General features: G+C 43.4%; 1 protein-coding gene across 1 annotated transcript in view; it reads left to right on the forward strand.

The window, feature by feature from the left end:
• MON2 (MON2 homolog, regulator of endosome-to-Golgi trafficking) overlaps positions 1 to 27,272 on the forward strand; it is a gene marked incomplete in the record, with an annotated part of 2,751,369 nt that overhangs the window by 716,749 nt on the left and 2,007,348 nt on the right. Inside the window, 1 exon segment of the mRNA XM_044088289.1 lies at positions 25,480 to 25,674. Coding sequence (XP_043944224.1) covers positions 25,480 to 25,674 — 195 coding nt within the window.

Below are 27,272 nucleotides of genomic sequence, written 5' to 3' on the forward strand. Positions count from 1 at the left end.
TCCCAATACACAGAACAAAGGGGAACGGATTCTGCATTCATTGGATGTGCACAGACAACTTAGATTCTACTTGGACAGGACTAAATCTCGAAGAAAATCTGAACAACTGCTGGTAGCATTTGCTGCAGGGGCAGAGGGGAAGGCTATTTCAAAGCAAACCATTTCTAAATGGATAAGCCATTGCATTCATTTCTGCTATAAGCACCATGGAAAACCTATCCTCCAGGGGATCAGATCTCATTCCACCAGGGCTGCATCTACTTCTGCTGCCTTTCTCAGAGGTGTTCCTACAAGGGACATCCTAGAAGTTGCTACATGGAGTTCTGTACTTACTTTCACCAAGCATTATCATTTACCAATTTTCTCTAAATCCAGAGCTGGCTTTGCCACTGCTGTCTTGCAGGGCCTTGTAGCGGGCCCTAATGCTGTATAAACTCCTCCTCCCAACCATAGCTTTGGGAATCTACCCAAATGTAATGACTGCAACATTGAAACACAAAGAACATAGTACAGTTGTGTACACTTACTATAAATGTAGATGTTCGAGTGTATTCACTGTTGCAGTCCTGGTTACCCTCCCTCCAGCCCCATAGTTTTTTCTGGCTATACCTCTACTTTCCTTTACTATGCTTAAAAGTCTTTTCGGTGTATTTGCTTTTTGTTGGAGGTATAGTTTTGTGTTTTTATGTTTATTTGCTCCCCATTATGGGGGCACCTGACATCTGGGGCAAGAAAAATTGATGTAATAGCGTTGGCTGCATGTTTTATACTCCTGACGTCATGGAAGAAGGGACAGCAACCGACGCAGGACCTAAGACTTTGTTAATCAGGCCGACTGAGGGCAACCTGCCAGCAGATTACCCAAATGTAATGACTGCAACAGTGAATACACTCAAACATCTACATTTATGGTAAGTGTACACAACTGTACTTTATAAGTAACTGCTATTATCTTAGTCATACTGGTGAACTGCTTTATGGAGTTTTTTTTTCAATAGGTTTATCTGGTTACTTACACTGGAACAGAACCAAAATTTATATTTCATTTTTTGTCATTCTCATGGCAGTTGTCATTAGCTGATTAAATCGCGTAACAGAAAATTTGTATTTCTGACTATGGTATTCCATTGCATTGCTGTGCTGTTGATCAAATGCTACACAATTTATTAAAATAACATTAAGCTGCATATTCAGCAGAAATTTTTGTGGCCTTTACCTGTGACACTTAAGCAGTAAGTTTAATTTTAAATCATTTATTCTTCGCTGGATCTTTACAGAGTATTTGCAGCACTGGAATTTATACTGTGGCTTACATTATTTTTTACAATATTAAGGTTAACATTTAGTATGTTGCTGCAGTATTTCTCTTATGTTTGAATTGTCACTTGTGACGTAGATAAACTTACATTTACATTAAAGCAGTCAAACCGTATTAACAAATTTACATTTACAGTACTGTACATCACATGTATTGTTGATGTATCGTATAATGTAAGCAACATTATATAACATATTCAGTGTCTCATTCTCTTAAACCTCATTCCTTTTCTAAACAATTTTTCTGCATGAATCATTCCAAAAATGTCCATTTTTTAAACAAAAAACATCTTTATTAAATTATCACTTATGGCAAAGGCAGTTATACATTTACATAAATGAAACCAAACCATATTGACATATTTTTAGTTACAAACATTATATATAGTTTGGAATCTATCCAGTCATTGTCAGACATTACCCAGCTCATTCAAATCCTGTTTTCTTTTAAACCTCATTCCTTCTCCAGAACATTAATCAGCATGCATTGTTCTAACAATTTTCATTTTTTACTATGTAATTTGTTACTAACCTAGTCTAAAGATCCCATTTTCATGTGTTTTGTCTGTGTTACAATAGTCATTACTTGTAGTACAGTTGGTTTACAATTAGATTTCCATTTTCTAGTGATTGCTTTTTTGACAGCCACCATGATTAGACTCAGCAAGGCCTTGCTATGTCTAGGCAATTCCGATTCTGTATCATAGCTCAAAAAAATAATTTCCTTAGTTATACCATTTTGCTCACCCAGTATTTCTGATAGAGTAGTCTGCAGGGAAGTTTTAAAATCTACCAACTCATTTCACTCCCAGAAAATGCATTCCCAATTACATCTTTCTTTCCCCATCACTCCTCCAACATTTACTATCTATCTGAGGAAACATTCTTTGGAGTCTTCTTGGGAGTATAAAAATACCTATGTAAACATTTCCAAGCAAAGATCCTAAATACTCTAGACTTTGTTGCATATTTGGGAGTGATGCATATATCTCCCCATTGTTTGTGTTGTTACTGTTGGTATGTCTGTGTATGTGCATGTTTGTGTGTTGGCTTGTTATCCTCACTAAAAGCATTGTGTATTTGTTGGATGTCTGTGATGTAGGTGACCTTAAATTTGTGGCAAATAGAAGTCTGGCCAAAGTGGGTAGGACTGAACATTAGTGGATGTTCTTCGTGTTTCACTGTTGCAGTCATCACACTTGGGTTATCTGCTTGCATTAGCCCTTAGTTGGCCTGATTATCAAAGTCTTGGGTCCTGCGTCGGTTGCTGTCCCATCTTCCATGACTCCAGGTAGTCAGGGGTATAAAGCATGCAGCCGACACCATTACATCAGTCTTTCTTGCCTTGTGGTGCCCGAAGCAGAAGCAGTTTGCAAGTGCCGGTCGGCCGACTCCTGAAATTTTCATTTTCGAGTTTCAGAACCAAAGTCTTTAACTAAGCTAAGTACCCCGTTGGGGAATCTTTTTGTTGCTCTAAACCAATGTCAGTAAAAGTTAATAATTGTATTTCTTGTGGAAAGCAAATACCTCATAAAGATTTTCATTCGTACTGCATTCCTTGCTTAGGCCCTGACCACGACGTACCTCGCTCTCGGTTTTGTGCCTTATTTAAACAAAAAACTATTCGTCGTCTGTTTATGTACGCTTCTAAATATTTTGGTACTTGCTTCAATTATCCAGATATGGCTTCGGGAAGCCACCTGACTACCGACATTCCGAAAAAATGCAAAGATAAAGACAGAGACAGACTGCATAGATCCAAAGCTGCCAACGACGCTTCTCCTAAGCTAGTCTGCGGTTCGCTGGTATTCAGTGAGGCGCTTTCGCAGCCCCTGATACCCACTACGTCAGATTCACAGACCTCTACTGAGACCCATTCAGAGTCCGGTATGCCGCGAGATGCTTCAACTGTGGAACCTGCGGATGTCACTACCTTGGATGGGTCCGTAGCCGCTGTGCAGGCACCAGCTTCTGAGGGTATATTCAGGCCTACTGACTTGCATATTAAACCGACGCCATCTTCTTCTTCAAGGCCTAAAACTCAGTCCATGCCTAGAAAACCAATGCCCAGACCGCATGGTCAGGCCTCTATGCCTAAAATACAAATGATAAGAATGGCTGAAGACCTTATTACTCTAATCAGGGGAAGCCACCCTTCCCCCTCTAAAAGACCTAGGATTGAGTTTTCTTATGAGTCTCAGGATTCTGAAATTTCTGTTTCCTCTGATGACCAGGATTTACCCTTATCTACCTATGAGGATTCTGATACAGAGGACTCTATTCCCTCTGCTTCCCCTCCTCTTTTGGTGAAACATTGCATACTCTTAGGGAGCATTTTCACTGGAAAAGCCAGGATTACTCTGACTCTAAAAAGAGGCTTAGGGATTTTCCCAAACACACGCCTTTAGCTATCCCCCCCTGTACTGGACATTGTTGATGCCTTCTCGGAATCTAGCTTGGCCCCTGACTCTTTACTTCCTGCTCCCAGAAAACCTGATAAATATTACAGGATTCCTGACTCTCACAAGTTCCTCTTTAAAAATCGTACTGCGGATCCTGAGACCATATCAGAGGGACCCAAGGGCATTAAGGCACTACTGCCAAAAATCCTACCCCCTCTGATAGAGCTTCCAGGGTGCTGGATAGATGGGGTAAGAAGGTATACACCTCGGCAACCTTGGCCATTAGGGCCTTAAACTGCCAGTTTCATATGTTAAAGTATCAGCAGCATATTATTGGATTGTTTAAACAGAAAATGATGTTGATTCCTGACTGCTGAAAATAAAGATTTACAGGATTTAATGCAGTCTGCTGAACAAGTTGGGAAACATACTTTGCAGTGTGTTTTTGATTCACTAGAGGCATCTTGCAGGGCTGCTGTGACTGGGTCTGTACTTAGAAGGCATGCTTGGCTTAAGGGGCAATCTTTGCCAGATCATGTTAAAGCTAAATTGCTGGATGCTCCCTTAAACCAAGACCGCCTGTTTGGCAACAAAGCAGAAGTACTTAAAAAGATGGAGGAGAAAGCTAAATCTATGCAAACTGTTAAAGATTTCCTGCAAGTACAGCCTCCCAGATTTAGTAGGCATTAGCCCTCTAAAAATTGGTCCTTTCCTGCCTTTTCCAGGCCTTCTCAGTCCAAACCCAGAGCCATCAGAACACCCAGGCTTCAGTCCCAAGGTACTCACAGGACTAAGCAGTGGGGGCTCCCACTTCCAAAGCAGGGAGTGGTAAGACTCCCCCCTTTGTAAACGGTCTCAATGACTTAACTTTAAATCTTCCAAGCCCTGCACAGCTGACTATTCCTTTAGGGGGAAAGATGGCCCTGCAGGCAATAAAGTAAGAGTAGCGGGATCTATGTCCGAACCCAGACCTGTAACGGGTGGTGTGCCTCAGGGCTCTGTCCTGGGGCCCCTTCTGTTTGGCATATACTTCTCAGAAGTACAGGCAAGCACGGAAGGGCTGTGGCTGACTAAGTTTGCGGACGACTGCAAACTGGGTGCTATAATAGAGTCTCCGGCTGAGACTGATGCATGGTGTCAAAGCCATGGTCTTAAGCTAAATGCAAAAAAATGCGTAGTAATCCCCTTTGGAAAAAAACAGAGTACCCGCAAACTACAACATAGGAGGTAATTCCCTGAAATCTGAAGAAGAAATAAGGGATCTAGGGACCCAAGTAGATAGTCAGCTTTCTTTTGATAACCATGTTGCCAAAGTGGTTAGAAAATCCTTCTATGTGACCCATCTGATCACGAAAGGGTTCGCATCAAGATCTAAGGATGTAATGGTGCCTCTCTACTCTTCCCTCATCAGACCCATTATTGAGTACAATGCACCAATTGGAATGTACCTTGCTAGACATCTCCAGCAGCTAGAGAGACCACAGAGGTACCTAACCAAGAGGATTACTGGCCTCAAACAGCTGCCCTATGCAGCACGATTGAAAAAGCTAAGACTGTTCTCTGTTGCATACCGCTTTCTCAGAGGTGATCTCTGTCTAACGTACAGAGCCATGTCCAACCCAGAATTGTTGAACATGCTCCATCTTAGCAAAACCAAATCTACTCGAGCTACATGCTCTAGGGATATAAACCTCAACACAACAATGAATAGAACATGCTGGAGGGATAGATTCCCTTCGCAGAGACTTCCCTTACTATGGAACAGGGTCCCGATCTACATAAGACAGAACCCCTCACTATCACTCTTCAAGAGGAACCTTGATGAGTGGATGGGTAACAGAATGTTAACACTGAGGATCACACCAACAGCACTTCTAGATAGGGACTACTAGATAGAATTGTGCTGCATAGGGCCAAGGGTACTAGCTGCTAGTACAAGGGTCTAGGAAACTACTAAAGGGGCGGTGAATACCCCACAACGTGGCTGGGCTAATATATGCCTTCGGGCAGATAGCCCAGTACCAACCTATGAACCTATAAATTGGGAACTCATTACGCAGGACAAATGGGTTTTAAATATAGTTTCCCAAGGATACAGATTCCACTTCCACTCCTTACCAATCCCAAATGTTTGGCCAGATCTACCCCCAAATCAGTGGGCAGAGGCTTAAAAAGCAAATTCTCTCTCTCTTAAGCATCAGGGCTATTCATCCTGTTCCAGAAGAGGAAAAGGGCCAAGGTTTCTACTCATGACTTTTCCTGGTGCCTAGAAAAGACATCTCCTGGCGTCCTATCCTGGACCTCTCTATCCTAAACACATTTTTGGTGATCCCAAAATTCAAGATGCTTACTCTTCGCCAGCTGCTTCCTATGCTAGGCAAGGATGCCTGGTTGGCAACACTAGATTTAAAAGAAGCCTACCTGCACATCCCAATAAGGGAATCTTGCAGAAGATACCTACGCTTCCAAGCAGGCTACATGCACTATCAGTTCTCTGTACTGCCCTTTGGCTTTTCTACTGCACCTAGGGTTTTCACAAAGTGCCTAGCTCCAGTCATTGTATTTTGCAGGCAAAGAAATATCCAAATATATCCATACCTGGACTCTTGTCTAATTCAGGCAGAAAGCCAGGACATACTATTAAATAATTTGGCGTTTGTACAGAAATTGCTAACTTCTCTGGGGTACACCATAAACGAAAATAAATCACATCTTGTACCCTGCCAACAAATTGTATTCCTGGGAGCAAGCTTGAATACAACTTCCCAGATGGCCTACCTCACGCCTGAGAAGCAAGTTCATTTGACAGCCTACTTCAAACTACTGGCCACAAAGACCCAGCTATCTGCAAGGACAATACTCCAAGCCCCTAGGGTTCATGGCCTCCTGCATTCTTCTAATTCCATATGCAAGACTGCATATGAGGAAACTACAATGGTATCTAAAAAGCTTATGGTGCCAACATTCTCAGGATCTAGAAGCAATGATTCCTATCATACCCTGCGTACGCCTAGAATTCCTTTGGTGGGCAGAGTCCTGCCGCCAAAACAAGTGACTGCCATTCACTCTACCACCTGCCACCCAAACCCTAACAACAGACGCATCAGACTCTTCATGGGAGGCTCACTTGGCAGGGAAGTGCATTCTGGGCAAATGGAACCCAAGTGAAATGCACCTGCATATCAATCAAAAAGAAATGTTAGCTGTACAGAATGCACTGACAGCCTTCAAGGATCACATTCTTCCAGGACAATTATTAGTAAAGACGGACAACACCACTGTTGTGTGGTACATAAACAAGCAGGGGGGAACCCACTCATACCCTCTCTGCAGACTAGCCATGGCTCTGTCGAACACAGCCTTGAGCTATCAAGTGCACCTACAGGCTCATTTCCTGCCAGGAAAGATAAATACACTGGCAGATGACCTAAGCAGAAATCTCATGGACCCACGAGTGGAAACTGGAACCAAAGATATTCAACATGTTGAGAAGCAAATGGGGGAGCCCAGAGATAGACCTGTCTCCCCCCAGAACTACCAACTGGACAGATTCTGCACAAGGACTCTCCACAAACAAGATTGGAAAGTGGATGCCCTGTCCTTCACCTGGAAAAACCTGTCAGTTTATGCCTTTCCCCCTCTGCCTCTCCTCTCCAAGGTACTATTAAAGATCAAACAGGACAAACCATGGACAATACTGATTGCACCAGACTGGCCACGCCAACACTGGTATCCCCTCTTGCGCAGTGCGTCACTGCTGGCACCATGGCACCTGCCTCAGACCCCTGCCCTGCTGTTCCAGCAGGAGGGCCAGATTCTGCACCCACATCTTCAAACCCTGAACCTGGCAGCCTGGCTAATTACCTGATCTCTCTGTTACCATCCCTCAGTAAGCAAGTAATGGGTATTCTGGAGGCAAGGAGGCCTAGTACTAGAAAATCCTATGCTGAAAAATGGAAAAGATTCTGTTCCTGGAGCCAAACTGAGGGGATGGGCACAGCAGCGCCCAATTTACCTTGGATTCTTCAATACTTAACTGAGATGCTTCACAAGGGCCTTTCCTTTTCCTCCATCAAAATTCATGCCACAGCCATTTCAGCTCATTAGTATATAGAATCACCCCTCTTCTCTCATCCACTTCTGAAGCAATTTATCAGAGGTGCCAAAAACTTAAGACCACCCAGGAGAGCCCCTACTGTAGCCTGGGACCTTAACTTTGTATTGGAAAAGCTCACTCTACCTCCCTTTGAACCAGCTGCAAATGCAGAGTTGAAATTCCTTTCTTGGAAAACAGCCTTCTTTCTAGCCATCACTTCAGCAAGAAGGGTGTCTGAATTACAGGCCCTCATGGCAGTGGAGCCTTTCATCATCTTTCATGCAGACAGGTTGTCTGTCAGGACCAGTCCCTCCTTCATGCCCAAGGTGGTATCCAGTGTGGCCATTATTCAGTCCATTAATTTGCCAACCTTCTTTTCTAATCCACAGAACAAAGGGGAATGAATACTGCACTCCTTGGACGTGCACAGACAACTTAAGATTTTACTTGGACAGGACTAAACCTCTCAGGAAATCTGAACAGCTGCTGGTTGCATTTGCTGCAGGGCAGAGGGGAAGGCCATTTCAAAGCAAACCAATTTTAAGTGGATAGGCCATTGCATTCATTTCTGCTATAAGCACCATGGAAAACTTACCCCTCAGGGGATAAGACCACATTCAACCAGGGCTGCATCTACCTCTACAGCCTTTCTCAGAGGTGTCCTTACCAGGGACATCCTAGAAGCTGCTACCTGGAGTTCTGTACATGCCTTCAGCAAGCATTACCACTTGCCAGTGTTTTCTAAATCCAGAGCTGGCTTTGCCACTGCAGTCTTGCAGGGCCTTATAGCTAGTCCTAATGCTATCTAATTACCTCCTCCCATCCTTAGCTTTGGGAATATTCCCAAATGTGATGACTGCAACAGTGAAACACGAAGAACATAGTACAGTTGTCTACACTTACCATAAATGTAGATGTTAGAGTGTATTCACTGTTGCAGTCCTGGATGTTCATCGTGTTTCACTGTTGCAGTCATTACACTTGGGTTATCCTGGCAGGCTACCCGCAGTCGGCCTGAATTCCAAAGTCCTGGTCCGGCATTGGTTGCTGTCGCCTCTTCCCTGACGTCAGTGCGCCAGGGGTATATAAGATGCAGCCGACGCCATTTTCTTCAGTCTTTCTTGCCGTGCGGTGCCCGAAACAAAAGCAGTTCGCAAGTGCCAGTCGACCGACTCCTGAGATTTTCGAAATTGAATTTCAGATCAGAAGTCTTCAATAAAGCTAAGTACCCCATTGGGGAAACTTTTTTCTTGCTCCAGACCGATGTCAGAAAAAGTTAACAATTGTATTTCTTGTGGGAAGCAAATACCTCATAAGGATTTTCATTCTTACTGTATTCCTTGCCTAGGCCCTGACCACGACGTTGCTAGTTGTCGGTTTTGTGCTAGATTTAACCAACGCACTATTAAGCATTGGTACGATTTTGCATTTCATTACTTTGGCCGAAGGTTTAACTATATAATACTGTTGGAACAGCCGACGACCGGAGTTCATAAAAAGCGCAAGGAAAAAGAAAAGGACAGGCATCCGTGGTCCAAAACCGACAGCGAAGCCTCCTCTAAGCCAGTCGCCAGTTCACCTGTTCTCAGTGAGGCGCTTTCGCAGCCCCTGACACCCGCTACCTCAGAGCCACAAGCCGCCTCCGACCCCCACGTGGAGACAACTAGGCCTCTGGAAACTCAAGGTATTGGGCCTGTGGTAACTAATCCCTCAGATGGGTCTGGAGCATTGAGCAGGCATCGGCTTCTGAGGGTGTTTTCAGACCTACACAGCTTTATATCAAGCCAACGTCAGCATCCAAGACAAAGACTAAAACAGCTTTAAAGACAAAGAAACAAGTACAGCATTCTTCTGGACAGACATCCATGCCTAAGAAACAGATGCTGAAAATGGCCAAAGACCTAATTACTTTGATCAGGGGTTCCCATCCCCCTCCTGATAAAAGGCCTAGGCAAGACACTGAATATGATTCCTCTGATCAGGTTTCCATTTCATCTGACTCCTCTTCAGAACAGGGATACTCTCTTCCTCCCTTTGAGGACTCTGATGCTGAAGAATCTATCCCTTCAGCCTCTCTTCCTGAGGACTATTCTTTTGGGGAAACCCTGCACCCCATGAGGGAGCATTTCCACGAGAGCCAAGATTATTCAGAATCCAAGAAAAGGCTAAAAGATTTTCTTTTATTGCCTCAACACAGACCTCTTGCTATTCCACCTGTCCTAGACATTGTAGATGTATTTTCAGAGTCCAGTCTGTCTCCTGATTCTTTACCCCCTGCACCAGTTAAGCCAGATAGGTACTACAGGGTTCCAGATTCACATAAATTTCTTTATAAAAACCCTGCTGCTGACCCAGAAACTATATCTCAGGGTCCCAAAGGGGTCAAGGCTTCCACTGCAAAAAACCCTGTTCCCTCTGATAGGGATTCTAGAGCACTGGACAGATGGGGGAAAAAAGTTTACACTTGTGCTGCTTTAGCTGTAAGGGCTTTAAATTGCCAGTTTCATATGCTTAAATATCAGCAATATCTAATGTCTCTGCTAAAACAGAAAATGCTGACAAACTCTGAATGTCCTGAAAACAAGGAAATGCAGGATTTATTGCATGCAGCTGAACAAGTGGGAAAGCATACTTTGCAGTGTGGTTTTGATTCACTAGAGGCCTCTTGCAGGGCCGCAGTTACAGGCTCTGTCATTCGAAGGCATGCTTGGTTAAAGGAACAGAGTCTGCCTGATCATGTTAAAGCAAAATGATTGGATGCTCCATTACAGCATGATACTTTGTTTGGTGTTAAGGCAGAAGAGGTGTTAAAGAAAATGGAGGGTAAAGCGAAATCTCTGCAGACAGTAAAGGATTTCTTACAGGTTCAGCCACCCAGATTTAGCAGGAACTGGCCTTCTAAAAATTGGTCCTTTCCAGTGTCAGACAGGCCACAAAGAGGCAGATACAGACATCCTAGAGGCAGATCTCAGCCTCAAGGCTCATACAGGCCTAAACAATGGGGTGCTTCTGCCTCCAAAAATGGAGAAGACAAATCACAGCCATATAGGAAACAGTCTCAATGACTTCCCACTGCCAATGCCAAGCACTTATCTTTTGGCAGCACCCTTAGGGGGAAAGCTAGCACTTTTCTCACAAAATTGGCACATGATCACCCAGGACAAATGGTACTGAATACTGTTTCTCAGGGCTACAGGTTCCACTTTCACACCCTTCCAAAGGCAAAAGGTATGCCAGACCTGCCACACAATCAATGGGCAGAGGCACAAAAGCAAATTTCATCTCTCATGGACATGAGGGCTATTCAGCGAGTACCACAGCAAGAGCAGGGACAAGGCTTTTACTCGAGACTTTTCTTGGTACCCAGAAAGGACAAAGCATTGAGACCAATACTGGACCTGTCTATTCTAAATACTTTTCTGGACGTTCCAAAATTCAAAATGCTGACACTGCAACAACTTCTGCCCATGCTGGGCAAGAAGGCTTGGCTCGTAACTTTGGACTTCAAAGAGGCATACCTGCATGTCCCAATCAGACAATCTTGCAGAAGATACCTCAGATTCATAGCTGGCTCAATGCACTACCAATTCTCTGCACTGCCCTTTGGCTTATCTACTGCGCCCAGGGTCTTCACAAAATGCCTGGCACCAGTAATTGCATTTTGCAGACAAAGGAATTCAAATATATCCATACTTGGACGACTGCCTTATTCAAGCAGAGAGCAAGGACATTCTACTAAAGCATCTGGCGTTTGTAAAAAGATCACTAATTTGCCTAGGGTACACAATAAATGAAAATAAATCAAAACTAGTACCCTCTCAAGAGATAATATTTCTGGGTGCAAGCTTAAATACAACTGCCCAGGTGGCTTATCTCACGCCAGACAAACAAAGGCAACTGACTTATTACTTCCAAAAGATGGCAACAAAAACCCAGTTACCTGCAAGAAAAATTCTGCAGGCTGTGGGCTTCATGGCATCCTGCATTCTGCTAATTCCATATGCAAGACTGCATATGAGGATGCTCCAATGGTATCTAAAAAGTGTTTTGACTCAACATTGCCACAGGTTGGCAACATTAATTACCCTCATTCCCTGCCTGCAACAGGAGTTTCGATGGTGGGCACTGGCCTGTCACCACAACAAGGGACAGCCATTCACTTTACCCACCGCGAGGCAGACTCTAACAACAGATACATCGGATTATGCCTGGGGGGCACACATGGCAGGAAAATATATTCAGGGCACGTGGCCCGCAAGCCAAATGCATCTTCATATCAATCAGAAAGAGATGCTAGCTGTACAGAATGCCCTGACAGCCTTCAAGGATCTACTCCATCCAGGACAACTACTACTAAGGACGGACAATACTACAGTCATGTGGTACATAAACAAGCAAGGGGGCACACATTCCTTCCCTCTCTGCAGGCAAGCCATGACTTTGTGGAACACAACATTGACCTATCAAGTACATCTGCAAGCACAATTCCTGCCAGGAAAGACAAATACTCTGGCAGACGAACTAAGCAGAAACCTCATGGACCTCACGAATGGAAACTAGATCCACAAGTCTTCAGTATGATAACAAGGAAATGGGGATGCCCAGATATATCTATTTGCCTCCCCTCACAACTGCCAGCTACAGAGATTCTGCACAAGGACTTATCACATACAAGCATGGAAGGTGGATGCTCTATCATTCAGCTGGAAAACCCTCACAGTATATGCTTTTCCTCCACTGCCTCTCCTCCCCAAGGTTCTCCTAAAGGTCAGACAAGAGAAGCCAAAAATGATTCTGATTGCCCCAGACTGGCCACGCCAGCACTGGTACCTGATCCTAAAGAGCTTGTCTCAAGGCCCAGCCTGGACTTTACCTCAAATTCCTCATCTTCTGACCCAACAAAACAATCCGATCCTGCACAGCCAACTCTGAACCTTAAATCTGGCTGTATGGCGAATAATATAACCACTCAGAACACACCTCTCTCTAAAGCAGTTATGGATGTTATTTTGGAAGCCAGGAGGCCCAGAACCAGAAAATCTTATGCAGAAAAATGGAAGAGATTCTGTGCTTGGAATCAGGCACAAGGAATTGACCCGCTTGTTCCAAATATTCCTCAGATTTTACAATACCTAACTGAGATGCTGGATAAAGGCCTATCCTTCTCATCAATTAAGATCCATGCCTCTGCCATTTCAGCTCATTACAATACGGAACCACCTATTTTTTCAAACCCACTGCTAAGGCAGTACCTCAGAGGGGCCAAAAACATAAGACCCCCAAGGAGAGCACAGATACCTGCATGGGACCTTAATTTTGTCTTGGAAAAGCTCACACTGCCTCCTTTTGAGCCAGCCAATACAGCTGAGATAAAATTCTTATGGAAAACAGCTCTGCTCCTAGCAATAACCTCAGCAAGAAGAATCTCAGAGTTACGGGCACGAATGGCAGTGGAACCTTTTATCACTTTCCATCCAGACAGGGTTTCTCTAAGGACAAACCCAACATTTATGTCAACTCAATACAAAAGAGCGCTGCTCCTCTAAGTGTCTTGAGACACCAATCAGGTTAAGCAATAAATTGCACCAAGCGATGAGATAAAATAAGATTTAATAATAAAAGTTTAGCGCTTTCACTAGCTAAAAATGCGAGCTTCCTCAGAACTCCATTGATAAGTACCTGTAGCATTTAAATAACTTTTTTGGCACCAAAAGTAATACAAAAGAATATGAATTCTTAAAGCTGTATACACAAACTATCATAACAATGTCATAATAGTGATAGATATACACATTCACTACTAATACGTACAGTACAGAATCAAAAACTAGATAAACATTGAAATCAATCCAATATTTCATACTACCTGTAACATCGCAAATACTAAAAAACTGTTATAAAATACTTAATCTAAAAATTACACGATTAAGTTAGATAACGCATATTTAATGAAATGTATAGAGCTTAAAATAGTCCCTAAGGGACTGAGGTTTTTTAAAACACCGATGGGTATAGAAATCACTACAGATATTAGATCTGAATTTAATCAATTGTTTGATTCATTTGGTAAACAATATATGCATTTACTCATTAAACATAATGATGGACAGTTAGCCAAAGTTATGTTAGAAGCAGAGAAGCTCAATGATACAATATTAAATGATTTATTATTTCAGCAGTGGGAAAGATTATATATGAAACAGTTTAGAACAGCCAAAGCTAATACTAAGAAAGTGTATCAAAGGAAAAATCAAAAACTTCAGAGAGATATTGAGCATTATCATAATAATACAGCATATATTTGGGGCAGAAATACAGAGGATCATTATGTTAAGAAAAACAACACAGCAAAATTTTCTAAGAATTATCAAGATAAAAACACATCTTAATACACGATACAAAGACGACTATGGACATTATTTGCAGGAGGATGAAAATACACATTTTTTACACCAGGGTGGCAATATAAAACAACAAAGGGACAGAAGATGGGGAGGGTATCCCAAGGAAATCCACCAACAATATTTCAACAAACATCAAAACTATTACAAAAGGGACTAATAGCATCAACAAAGACACCTGCTAATGTTCCTTACATTAGTTTGGGGGTAATTGAAATTTGTGGCAGTGAAATACCATTCACAGCTATAGAAGAAGAAAAGAGACAAAGTAACAATAATGAAGCGGCAGGTGAAAATGTGATAGGTCACCCACACATTTTGCCACGTGAAAATATTTTCAAAGAAGGTGCAGTAAATACATATAAAAATTTCAACATTTACAATTACACAGATATTTCATTAAATATTACTTATGTCAAACTTTTTTCAAGAGGGATGAAATTTATTCCAACCACAAAATTCAAATTAGTGGAAGTCTCATTGAGTTTAAGAAATATATTCGAAAACTAAATTTAGCTGTTACTTTTAACAACAAAGACTGTCAATTACAGAGGCAGAGAGAACAAGGCATTTTAAGGACGAAAAGTACTTTTATGCCCCCTATGCATCCCACTGTTTTGGTATATGACAAATCAGTTTCTAGACAATTGTATCAACTACAGAATCATCTTAAGGGTGTCAAAATGAATTATAATTTGCCAGATGATGAATACAAACTTTTGCTTGAACTTAGGAGGGACAAAAACATCAGAATTATGAAACCCGATAAAGGGGGAGGAATTGTCCTCTATGACACTACAGCATATACTTCCAAAATTCATGAATTATTGTATAACTCTGGTAATTATGAGATAGTTTCACTAAATGAAATAAATATTGCCTACAGGCGTATAGATTTACATATAGAAGAGTTTCTTATTGACCAAAGAATCACAATGGAGATATACAATTATTTAAAGGTTGAATATCCAGTTTTAGCTTCAATAGTGGGTATACCAAAAGTACATAAATGTACTGACAACCCACCATTTAGACCTATAATATCCGGAAATAGATCCAAAACTTTCCCATTAGGTACAGCAATTGACAGTTTTCTCAAACATATTTATGACAGAGTGCCACACTTAGTCAAAGATTCGTGGGAATTTAAAAAAAAAAAAATTACCCAGTTAATAAGTGGCATTGTGACATTCTTTTTGTCACTGTGGATGTTATAGATCTATTTTCCTGTATTCCTAAACACATTGGATTGGAGGCATTTGCATATAGTATTCGTAAGTACAGTGGACTTGATTGGGATAAAGTGTACTTGATTATTGATTTAATGTCCATTGTTTTGGAACATAATTACATAGAATATGAAGGTGAATATTTCAGGCAAACCAAAGGTGTAGCTATGGAAGCGGCATGTGCTCCCATCTATGCCAATTTGGTTATGCTTGAATGGGAGGAAACTAAGTTGTTTACTAGTGATTTTTATAAACATATCAGGTACTATTCTCGATACCTGGACAACATTTACATACTGTGGGATGGTGATAAGGAGATATTAGCTCAATTTGTACAATTCTTGAATACTAGTAGTCAATTTTTTGAAGTTTACCTATTCAGACAGTAATGAAGGACTTCTGTATCTGGACACATTTATATCTAAAGGTGATGGTTGTTTTAAATCTCGATTATACAGGAAGAACACTTTTTCTAACAGCTGCTTAGAATTTTCAAGTAATCACCCGAGAGAACAATTTGTCAACATATTTAGGGGTCAAATTATACGGGCTATAAGAATGACATCTGAATATTCTGAGATGCTAGAAGAAGTTAATTTTATTATTTCACTATTTAAAGATAGAGGCTATGACATAAATATGATGTACCGTATAAGTAAAACTATAATAGGAGAATGGGGAAAAAAATATACATCCCTATTGGGACATAAAATAAATATGGGGAACCATAATAGTGTACAGCAGGCACAAGACACCACACTTCCTACTATTGATTACGGAAGAGCTTGTGTCTTAGAATACGGCGCACATATTAGTAAAATTAAGAGGATCATAACTAATAATTGGAAAATTATAATGACAGATCAAGAAATTGTTAATATTGGGATCATAACCTGCCTTTGTCAGTAAAATGGGTCGGAATATAAAAAGTTATTTGGAAGGAGGAAAAATATACAAACATCTGACTTATAGGAAGACCATTAAATGCGAAAATTGTAAACAATGCCATGCCATTTTAGATTAATATAGCGTCATCTTGGACAATATTCACAAGACACACATAAGATTTGTTAGTGGGAATTGCAATACTAGATGGGTTGTTTATTTGGCTAATTGCACAGCCTGTTCTGGATTTTACATAGGCAAAACGGAAAGAAAGCTGAGCAAACGTATATATGCCCATTTATATGGTATTAGGACAAAAGATGAGAAAAATGCTTTGTACAAACATGTTAAAAAACATGAACACACCCACACATTTAAATTTGCTATTCTTGAAAACCTTTTATTAGAATCTAGAGGGGGAGATTTTAAAGGTTTATTGTCTTATAATGAAATATGGTGGCAGCTATATACAGATGCTTCGACTGCACCAGGATTGAACGATTTCATTACTATTAAGCCAGCATTATTAATGTAATTTTTAGATTAAGTATTTTATAACAGTTTTTTAGTATTTGTGACGTTACAGGTAGTATGAAATATTGGATTGATTTTCAATGTTTATCTAGTTTTTGATTCTGTACTGTAGGTATTAGTAGTGAATGTGTATATCTATCACTATTATGACATTGTTATGATAGTTTGTGTATACAGCTTTAAGAATTCATATTCTTTTGTAGCGCTTTGGGCGCCAAAAAAGTTATTTAAATGCTACAGGTACTTATCAGTGGAGTTCTGAGGAAGCTCACGTTTTTAGCGAGTGAAAGCGCTAAACTTTTATTATTAAATCTTATTTTATCTCATCGCTTGGTGCAATTTATTGCTTAACCTGATTGGCGTCTCAAGACACTTAGAGGAGCAGCGTTCTGTTGTATTGAGTTCAGTGGTTTTTGAACGCTCAACTTTTGGATTCATTTTCTGTCAACATTTATGTCAAAGGTAGTATCCAACGTGGCTCTTAAACAATTCATTTGCTTACTTTTTATCCAAACCCCCTGAATAAAGGGGAGAGACTTCTGCATTCATTGGACATACACAGACAGCTACGCTTCTCCTTGGACAAAACTAAAGCTTTCAGAAAGACTGAGCAACTCTTAGTGGCATATGCTGCAGGATCACAAGGAAAGGCCATCTCAAAGCAGACTATTTCAAAGTGGATATGACACTGCATTCGTTTCTGCTATGCACAACATGGCAAATCAGTGCCTAAGGGCATTAGGCCACACTCAACCAGGGCAGCAGCTACATCAGCAGCTTTTCTCAGAGGAGTACCAACCAAGGAAATTTTGGAGGCTGCAACTTGGAGTTCAATGCACACTTTTACCAAGCACTACCACTTACCTCTTTACTCTAAATCCAGAGCAGGCTTTGCCACTGCAGTTCTGCAGGGCCTCATAGCCACTCCTCATTCTATTTAGACCCAGCCGCCCAACCTCAGCTTTGGGATTCAGCCCAAGTGTAATGACTGCAACAGTGAAACACGATGAACATAGTACAGTTGTGTACCTACCATAAATGTAGATTTTCGAGTGTATTCACTGTTGCAGTCCAGGTTACCCACCCACCATCGCCCTTTCTTTGCTGGGACTTCTCTGTACTTCTCTATTCTATACAACCTATGTGGTGCATTTGCTTGTAGATGAAGGTATTGTTTATTTTAGTGCATGCTTTTTATAAGCAATGTTTTTAGCCTACCCTTTTGGGGGCACCAGACATTTGGGGCAAGAAAAACTGAGGAAAATGGTGTCAGCTGCATCTTATATACCCCTGGCGCACTGACGTCAGGGAAGAGGCGACAGCAACCGATGCCAGACCAGGACTTTGGAATTCAGGCCGACTGCGGGTAGACTGCCAGCAGGATAACCGAAGTGTAATGACTGCAACAGTGAATACACTCGAACATCTACATTTATGGTAGGTACACAGCTGTACTTTTCCCTTCCTTCAGCCCCCTGACTTCTGTTGACTATGCCTCTATTCTTGTTTACTATGCTTAAAGCTTTTTGGTGTATTTGCTTTTTTGTTGGAGGTGTAACCTTGTATATAATTGCTTCCCATTGTGGGGGCACCTGCCATCTGGGGCAAGAAAAACTGATGTAATGGCGTCAGCTGCATGCTTTATACCCCTGACTATCTGACATCATGGAAGATGGGACAGCAACCAATGGGGACTCAAGACTTTGATAATCAGGCCGACTGAGAGCTAGTGCAATCAGATAACCCAAATGTGATGACTGCAACAGTGAATACACTCGAACATCTACATTTATAGTAAGTGTACACAACTGTACTTTCTTCCAGGTGGGAATAGCTTGGGGCAGTCACACTTGTGGTGTCATGAATGCAGTTAACACAGTTAGTAGGGAAATGACTGTAACATGAGAGGATGGATATTGGTATTTTTTTATGCAATATAATTTTGCTTTGTTAGTAGCAGATTTAAAGTGAAAATTGTAATACTTCTCTGTATCTGGCTGAGGGTGAATTAGGACAGTAACATTCTGACTCCCTGGGAAACCATTTGGCCTCTCAGTGCATCTCAGTCTACATGCAGGATTCTGTGAAGGGAGAATGTGGGATTTAAACTTTGTGAGATGCAGTGGTGAAAGTATGATGTTAAGTTGTCAATCTCGCCTTCATTCTTGCTGGATAGGTTCGGAGCCGATCCTCGGCTCCGACTCGGCCACTTACTAAAGCTCGAGAGCTTATTTTACCGGCTCGAGGCAACCCTATATCCCATGATGCTAGGCGATAACTCCCCAGATCTCGTTTGCCGCTTTAAACTGCGAGGTGCGTATTTTTACCGGCTCCTGGTAAGTCTTTAAATATATAGTGTTCAGTCACCCTTTTTGGTTAATTTTTCACTCAGTTGTTTTTCAGTAGTTAGCGACTACCTCTAATTCTATTCCTGTTTATACCTTCCCTTTTTATCCCTTATATCTCCTCCCCTCCCCTCCACTCTTAGGTTAGGCCTTAAGCCTGCCCCTTTCCTAATTTTTCTTAGGGATCCTGTGGAGTGTTTGGGTGTGTCAGTATCCTAATTAATATTTTTATTGTTTTTTTATAGTTTTTTGAGTGTTGTGTGTGTTTTCTCTTTCCTTTTGTGATCCCTCAACACTGTTATGTCGAAGGAGCCAAAGGAAACTAAGGTCTCAGGCTTTAAGAAGTGTGACTCGTGCTGTCAGAAAATGTCTCTGACAGACGTCACACTTCTTGTGTTTACTGTCTGGGACCCCTGCACCTGCAGGACTCTTGTTCTGTGTGTCATGCATTCAGTCCAAGAGTCCTGCAGGAGCGCAGGAACAAACTTATACTGAGGGGTTGTTAAAGCCCGAGGGCTCCCCGACTAAATCTGCGTCGGGGAGGCCTTCGAAACCAGCAAAACCGTCGGCTCCAAGTACTAAGCCTTCGGCTGCTGGCTCTTCGTCTGTGCCTAGATCGGCTCCGGCTGGAGCCGATCCCTCCGAGTCACAGGTTCCGGTCTCGGCACCACTCGGTGCCGATACCTCTGAGTCCATGCATTCACTGTCTGCTCCGGCTGGAGCCGACGTGTCCTCTGCTCCTTTGGCTCCATCCAAATCTAAGAAGAGGTCAAGATCCCCTTTGTCCATCCATTCAGCTCAGAGATCTCCCCCGCTCTCGGAGCGGAGCCATCGGAGCCGATCTTCTCGGTCGTCCAGGCTCTCAGATCACGACCTTGAGAGAGTGGTAAGTAGACTGTTAAAGTCTCAGGCATTGGCCCAGATGATCTGTAGCCCGTCTCATCAGACGGTAGCTATTACGACTCCACCTATTTTTCCTCCTTCGACTCTCCCTCAGAGTTCAGAGCCAGAGCTCCTCGGAGCCGTGACTGTTGTGGCGTCGGAGCCGATACCTCCCCCTTCGGCTCCTTCGTCTTCCGCTCCGATCTCCTCCTTGATGCCTTCATTGGACGGATCCGGGCACCTGGTCTCTCTCGTCGGCTCCGAGGGGGCGAGTGGCATCGGACCATTGTCCGACCCGTTCTCCCTCTCGGGCGTCGGCGCTGGTGAGCTCGGCCCGACATCGGCCTCGGAGCCTTCCCTGTCGGTGCGGCCTGGGGTTCCTACCTCTTGGAGCGGGGGCCCTCTGGCCTTTCTGATAGGGGAGCCTTCGAGGTGATGAGGAGTGTACTAGCCCCAGGGCATAGTCAACGGTCAGCTCCATCAGCTCTTCGCACTACAGTTCCTGCTGATGTCTCTTCCCACTCTCTTGCTCCCGGACCCAGAGATCCAATGCCTCAGGTTTCCCCACTGGGAATTTCTTCCTCTTCCGAGGCTTCTCCTGACCTGTCAGTGGAGCCTCCGCGTAAGAGGACATGTAAGAGGAAGCATGTGGACTCCCCTGAGTCCATTACATCTGACACCGACTTGGATGAGTCGGAGGGATCCCCAAAGTCCCCCTCTGAGGATGTCTCTTTCTCAGACATCCTAGAAATCCTAAAGCAGAGGGGGAACTGGTCTTCCCTTAATCCTTCCGAGGACAAGTCGATGTACCTGGAGGCATTTGGTTCTCGACCCTCCACCTCCTGGGTGTCTCCGCCTTTCGACCCCCTTATGGAAGTAGTGGCTCGGAAGGCGTGGTCGGCCCCGGATTCGGTGAAACCCACCCCTCGGAGGCCATCTAAATTCATCACAGCACCAGTTGACAAACAATTCCTAACAAAAGGTGTACCGGCAGATGCCATGGTGGTGGCTGCAGCCACCAAGAAGGAACTAGCTGATCCTTCAGTACCTATCCATCCTCCTAATAAGGATTCTAGGACCATGGATAGGTACGGTAAGCGGATGTTTTCTTCAGCGACATTTGCCATGCGGTCACTGAATTACTTGTGTCACTTCACCCGCCTTCAGAGAGATATTCTCAAAGAGCTGGGAGAAGTCTTACAAGATCCATCAGCTGCTGGGTCCCAGGATAAAATAAACTCACAGCTTGGAACCCTGAACTTGATTGTTAACTCCTCCATGCATCTAATTTCATATGCAGCCGATGGAGCGAGTAGGACCGCGGGCACAGGAGTGGCCTTAAGGCGTCACGCCTGGATGCGGCTGTGTAATTTCGCGGACCCTTTCAAGGCATCCTTCACAAATTCCCCTTTTGATGGTTCGGCTTTGTTCAGACCTCAAGTGAAAGACACCTTGACCAGATGCGAACAAGATGGCAAGACTCTTTCTGCCGTAGGAGTCCGTTTCTCCACCCCTTCAAGACCACACCCTAAGGGTCAGAAGGGTGGGAAAATGTGGTCCCGCAAATCTCAAGGAGTCACGCCTGATGCAAGAGGTCAGTTTACCCTCAGAGGCAGAGGGGGTCCACAGAACCAGGGTAGCAGGGAGCCTCTCTCTGACAAAAACCCTTCCAGCATCCCTGAGATGTTGCCCTATTGTCCACCTTCGGAGGCAGTCGGGGAAGATTGTCGCTGTACCCAATAGCCTGGTTTTCCCCTACTCAAGACAAATGGGTACAGTCGATCATATCCTAGGGTTACAAAATTCCCTTTATCCAAACCCCAATTCAGCAAAATGGAACCCTTCCAGACGTTCTATCCAGTCTAAGGGAACTAGCAGTATCAGAGATATCAAAACTGCTAGCAAAAAGAGCCATCCAGCCAGTCCCAGCAGACCAACTAGGATCCGGAATCTACTCAAGGTTCTTTTTGGTACCGAAAAAGACAGGGGACTGGAGACCAATATTAGATCTCAGCAAACTAAACAAGTTTGTAAAGAGAACAAGATTCCGGATGGTCACGCTACAGTCCATTCTACCCTTTCTGGGCAAGGACAATTGGATGTGCTCCGTGGACCTTCAGGATGCGTACTATCACATCAAAATTCACAGGCGCTCCAGAAGGTTTCTCCGCTTTCGGCTGGGGACCAGTCACTACCAATTCAGAGCCCTGCCCTTTGGTCTCACTACAGCCCCCAGAGTGCTCACCAAATGTATGGCAGCGGTTACGGCTCACCTGAGATGGCAAGGATTCCAGGTGTTTCCATATCTAGACGACTGGCTCCTCACCGCCACCACCAGGCATCAACTTCTCCAAGCCAGAGCTTACACCATTGACATTTGCAGAGGGCTAGGAATCTCTATAAATTTCGAAAAGTCTGCCTTGTCGCCTTGTCAGTCTATTACCTTTATAGGCGCCAACTTGAACACCGTACAACTTTCAGCAAAGTTAACGGATCAAAGGGTCTTAGATATTCAAAACCATGTCCATGTTCTTCTTCAGAGCGACAAAATTCAGGCCAGGTATGTCCTGAAAGTATTGGGTCTTATGGCGGCTGCCGTAACACTTCTTCCCCTTGCACGTTTTTACATGCGTCTTCTACAGTGGATGCTCTTCGCCCAATGGTCTTTTCAGCAACTCCCCATGCACCATAAGATCATGATAACTCCAACTTGCAAAAGTCATCTGTCCTGGTGGATATTGTCCCCTCAAGTCCATCAAGGCAGACCCTTTGTTCCTCCTCCCCCGGTCGCCACGGTGACATCGGACACCTCCCTGATCGGGTGGGGGGGGGGCATTTTCAGGGCAGGATGGTCCATGGCACTTGGCAACCTTTCGAACGCCACCTGCACATAAATGTCCTAGAGATGAGAGCAGTGCTTTTAACGTTGCAAGCCCTCCACGACTCTCTTCCCCTAGGAACTATTGCAATCCAAATGGACAATATGTCCGTAGTGTGGTATGTCAACAAGCAAGGCGGAACCAAGTCCTATCCCTTGTGTCGAGAGGCACTCAGACTTTGGCAATGGGCAATCTCCTCTCAGCGGTTTCTGATAGCAACGCATATCCCCGGGAAGACCAACATCATAGCGGACAGGTTGAGCAGAGCTATACTCATGCCACACGAGTGGTCTCTCAAACAATCTGTGGCGGAAGAGATTTTTCAGAAGTGGGGCCTTCCTTGCTGCGATCTTTTTGCTACACCCCAAAATAGCAAATGCCCCGACTTCTTCACCCTCTTCCCCCTTCCAGGCCATCCCCTCAGAGACACTCTAGTCCAAGATTGGCCTCGGGGACTTCTCTATGCCTTTCCACCCTTTCCTCTAATCCCACAAGTAATTCAGAAAGCAACCACCTTGAGAGCCAAGTTGATTCTCATTGCCCCTTATTGGCCTCGACAGATATGGTTTCCGTTCCTACATCGTTATCTTTTGGTACAGCCTTGGCATCTGGACCCAGCTCCAGATCTGTTGGCCCATCAGTCGGGGCAGCTGCACCAATCCCTACATTCTCTCAACCTCACTGCTTGGTTGCTCCACTTCCATCCTTAGCCAGGCTTCCTATGATTTCTAATCCCGTCCGGGATATCATAGTAGCTTCCCTTAAATCTTCCACCAGAAGGATTTACACTAGTAAATAGAAACGTTTCTCCTTCTGGGCAAAGGCAAGGAATATAGATCCCTTTACTGCCCCAATTCATTCGGTCTTAGACTTCCTAGCCGAAATTTTTCATTCAGGGTCTTCTGCCTCTACAGTAAAGGTTCAGTTGGCAGCCATATCGAATTTTCATACAGGCTTATCGGACCACAACATCATGTCCAATAAGCTTTGCAAAGCTTTCCTTAAAGGTGTATATTTACTTAAGCCCCCGATCAAAGACCCTTCACCTCAGTGGGATCTTAATTTAGTCTTAACATCCTTGATTCTTCCCCCCTTTGAACCTGCGGTCTCCTGTTCATTGACATTTCTTTCCTGGAAGACACTCTTCCTAGTCACCATTACTTCTGCTAGGAGAGTATCTGAGCTTCACGCCCTCTGCATTTGTCCTCCCTACTTAATCTTCCATAAAGACAGAGTTTCTCTAAGGACTAATCCATCCTTCTTACCCAAGGTGGCTTCGCAGACAAACTTAAATCAATCAATTGATCTCCCAGTGTTTTTTCCCAAACTATACTAATAGAGCGGAGCAAAAGCTACATTACCTAAATGTTCACCGCCAGCTCCGATACTATTTGGATAGAACCAAACAAATAAGGAAGTCTGATCAACTGTTTTTATTGTACGTAGAAAATAAGAAAGGCCTTCCTGTTTCTAAGGTGACCCTATCTAGGTGGCTGTCTTCTGTGATTACATCTATTTATCAACTCAGAGGCAGGGAATTAACTTCTAAGCCAAAAGCCCATTCAACTAGAGCACTAGCTTACATCTACAGCTTTTCAAGCTAGACTACCAATAGACACTGTCTGTGCGGCAGCCACATGGGCCTCTCCTCATACCTTTCTTTCGCATTACAAATTGGACATGGCCTCCAGGGACAGAGCAACATTTGGTTCCACCATTCTTAAGAGTCTGTTCCAATGAGCCACCCAGGATGAAGGTGCTAGGGACGCGGTCCCATCCAGCAAAAATGAAGGCAAGATTGACAACTTAACATTGAGAAGTTATGTACCTACCATAACGTTCCATGTTAGTTGTCTTCTCTCGCCTTCTTTCTTGCGTCCCACCCACCATCCCCCTAGCCTGGACAGACCGAGAAGATCTTCCCTTCCTTGAAGGGTCCTTATATTCCCTTGTTCACCATCTAGGTGTCCTAGGATATATATATAGTGTAGATAATGATCTTTGGGGGGTTTTATCCCTCTTCCTCCTCCTTCCAGTTGGAGGATTTTGTTTTATGGGCCTATGCTAGGTTTTTTCAGCTTCCAAACGAGATCTGGGGAGTTATCGCCTAGCATCATGGGATATAGGGTTGCCTCGAGCCAGTAAAATAAGCTCTCGAGCTTTAGTAAGTGGCCGAGTCGGAGACGAGGATCGGTTCCGAACCCATCCAGCAAGAAAGAAGGCGAGAGAAGACAACTAACATGGAACGTTATGGTAGGTACATAACTTCTCATTCACTTGCTTTCCATTTGTGAAGATGAATGGCAGAGATGAAGTTAGTTCAAGGAGAAGATAACTGGGCCTGCCATGGGATCTACTCATTTGTCAGACCTTGGTTGAGCAATGTATAGGTTCTAAAGCTAACGCATAGTGTGCCAAGCTTTACTTTTAGTTAAAAAAGTTGTTCTTGTTAATGTTTCATTAATTATTTGCTTTGTTGCTAATGAGCTTTTTATTTGTGTTTTTACAGCACCAAGAATTTAGTTTCCTACTTAAAGAAAGAGTCTGCCCTCTGGTAATTAAGCTGTTTTCTCCAAATATCAAATTCAGACAGGGGTCTGGAACAACTGCTTCCCCAGCACCAGTTGAAAAACCATACTTCCCAATTTGCATGCGTCTTTTGAGAGTGGTGTCTGTACTTATCAAGCACTTTTACAGTCTACTGGTAAGATAGTTTTGTGAATCGTTTGTCTTTAAAAAAATGCTTTACAGACATAGTTTAGCCTTCCACAAAAAATTGAAATTGTTACTATTGAGCTTTCTTGCTTTCTTTTTTGTGGCTAGGTGCTCAGTTTTTGTAGTATTACAAAATCATTTATACCTGTAGTTTTTATTAAACATTCACAGTGCATTATGATTTGCTGAACACATTTGAGGCTAATTTAAATAAGTTGCTTGTTTTAATTATTTTTGATTTTTGCATAACTAAAAATTGGATCTCATGTTGTCTCTGTCATTCCTCCTCATGGTCGGGTTACGGATCCAACCTTCGGATCTGACTCGGACACATTTTTACAGACTAGGATCCAAGTCTTAAGCTCCTCCCACTTCCCATAATGTACTATCCTCTGCCAAACTACCTCAGATCTCTTTTGCCCTCAGCAGTGACAGATGTGGTTTCTTGAGTCTCAAGCATTTTTCGTGAGATTAGCAGTAGGAATTCTACATCTTTTTCTGATCTTCTCTCAGATGTCTTTCTTTCGGCTTTTCTCGGTTAGGAGTCGCCACAGTGGAACTCCGGTCCGCTCATGATTGGCAGTGGATTTACGGTCCTCTCGTGATTGGCAGTGGATTTAACGGTGCCGAGTTGCCAGCCCGATGCCCAACCTTCAACGAAGGCACGCCCATTCACGCTAGCACCTACCTGCATGTCTTTAACGTCATAAGCCCGCGGGGAGGACATGCAGATCTTCTCTCAGATAAGTTCCCTTTTCTTTTTTCCTCCACTTCTGTGTCAGTGCAGTTTTAGAATCTTTCCTTCCTTCTCCTTGTTCTGCTTTTTGGGCTTTGCCCGTGCTTTTCTCTCGCTCCCTTTCTAGCAGTTTTTTTAAGGCTTGTTTTCTTTACAGTTGTTTACATTAAAAAGAAAAAAAAATTGTTGTGTTGTTTAGCTGTATTTCAGACTTTGTTAGTTGCCTTTACTGTTTTTGCCGTGTTTAGTGTTTGGGTTGTTTTGTTTTTGTAGTGTGCTTCTGCTGACCTATGTCAGATAAACCAGCGGGTTTTAAGAGGTGCTCTGAATGCGGTCAGAAATTCCCACATTCTTATGCATACAATTTTGTTTCTAATGCCTTGGCCTGGAGCATCTGCTGTTGGCTTGCTCCATTTGCAAGGGCTTCAACCCTAGGGCTATCACCAACCACAAAAATAAAGTAATCCTCAAAGTCCCATTGCCTGCTTCTTCAGGTTCTTCTCCAGGGGCTTCATCCCCCTCCAGGACTGTGGCAGGGTCTTTCAATTCCCGAAGCTCCCTCCTCACAAGTCCTAGTGGGTGTCTTCAGAGCTGCCCTCTAAAATTCCAAGACCTTCTGATCCGACAGGCTCAGATCTCAGGTCGACTTTGGCACCGGCCAAAGCACTCTTCATATCTGACTAGTACTTGCCTGATTGTCAGTTCTCCTGAAGCTACTACATCCACCTTGGATCCTAAGCCTATGGATCCAGTAGCCAGGGGTTCCACACCGGTGCTGCGTATGGAGGCTGCCCCCCCAACTGCAGCAGATGGCAGTCAGGCACTTCTCCTCTCCATCAGTGGCTTCTTCC

Source organism: Protopterus annectens, chromosome 11.part0, assembly GCF_019279795.1.
Source record: "Protopterus annectens isolate FY-2018-M chromosome 11.part0, PAN1.0, whole genome shotgun sequence".
In the NCBI taxonomy this organism is placed as follows: domain Eukaryota; kingdom Metazoa; phylum Chordata; order Ceratodontiformes; family Protopteridae; genus Protopterus; species Protopterus annectens.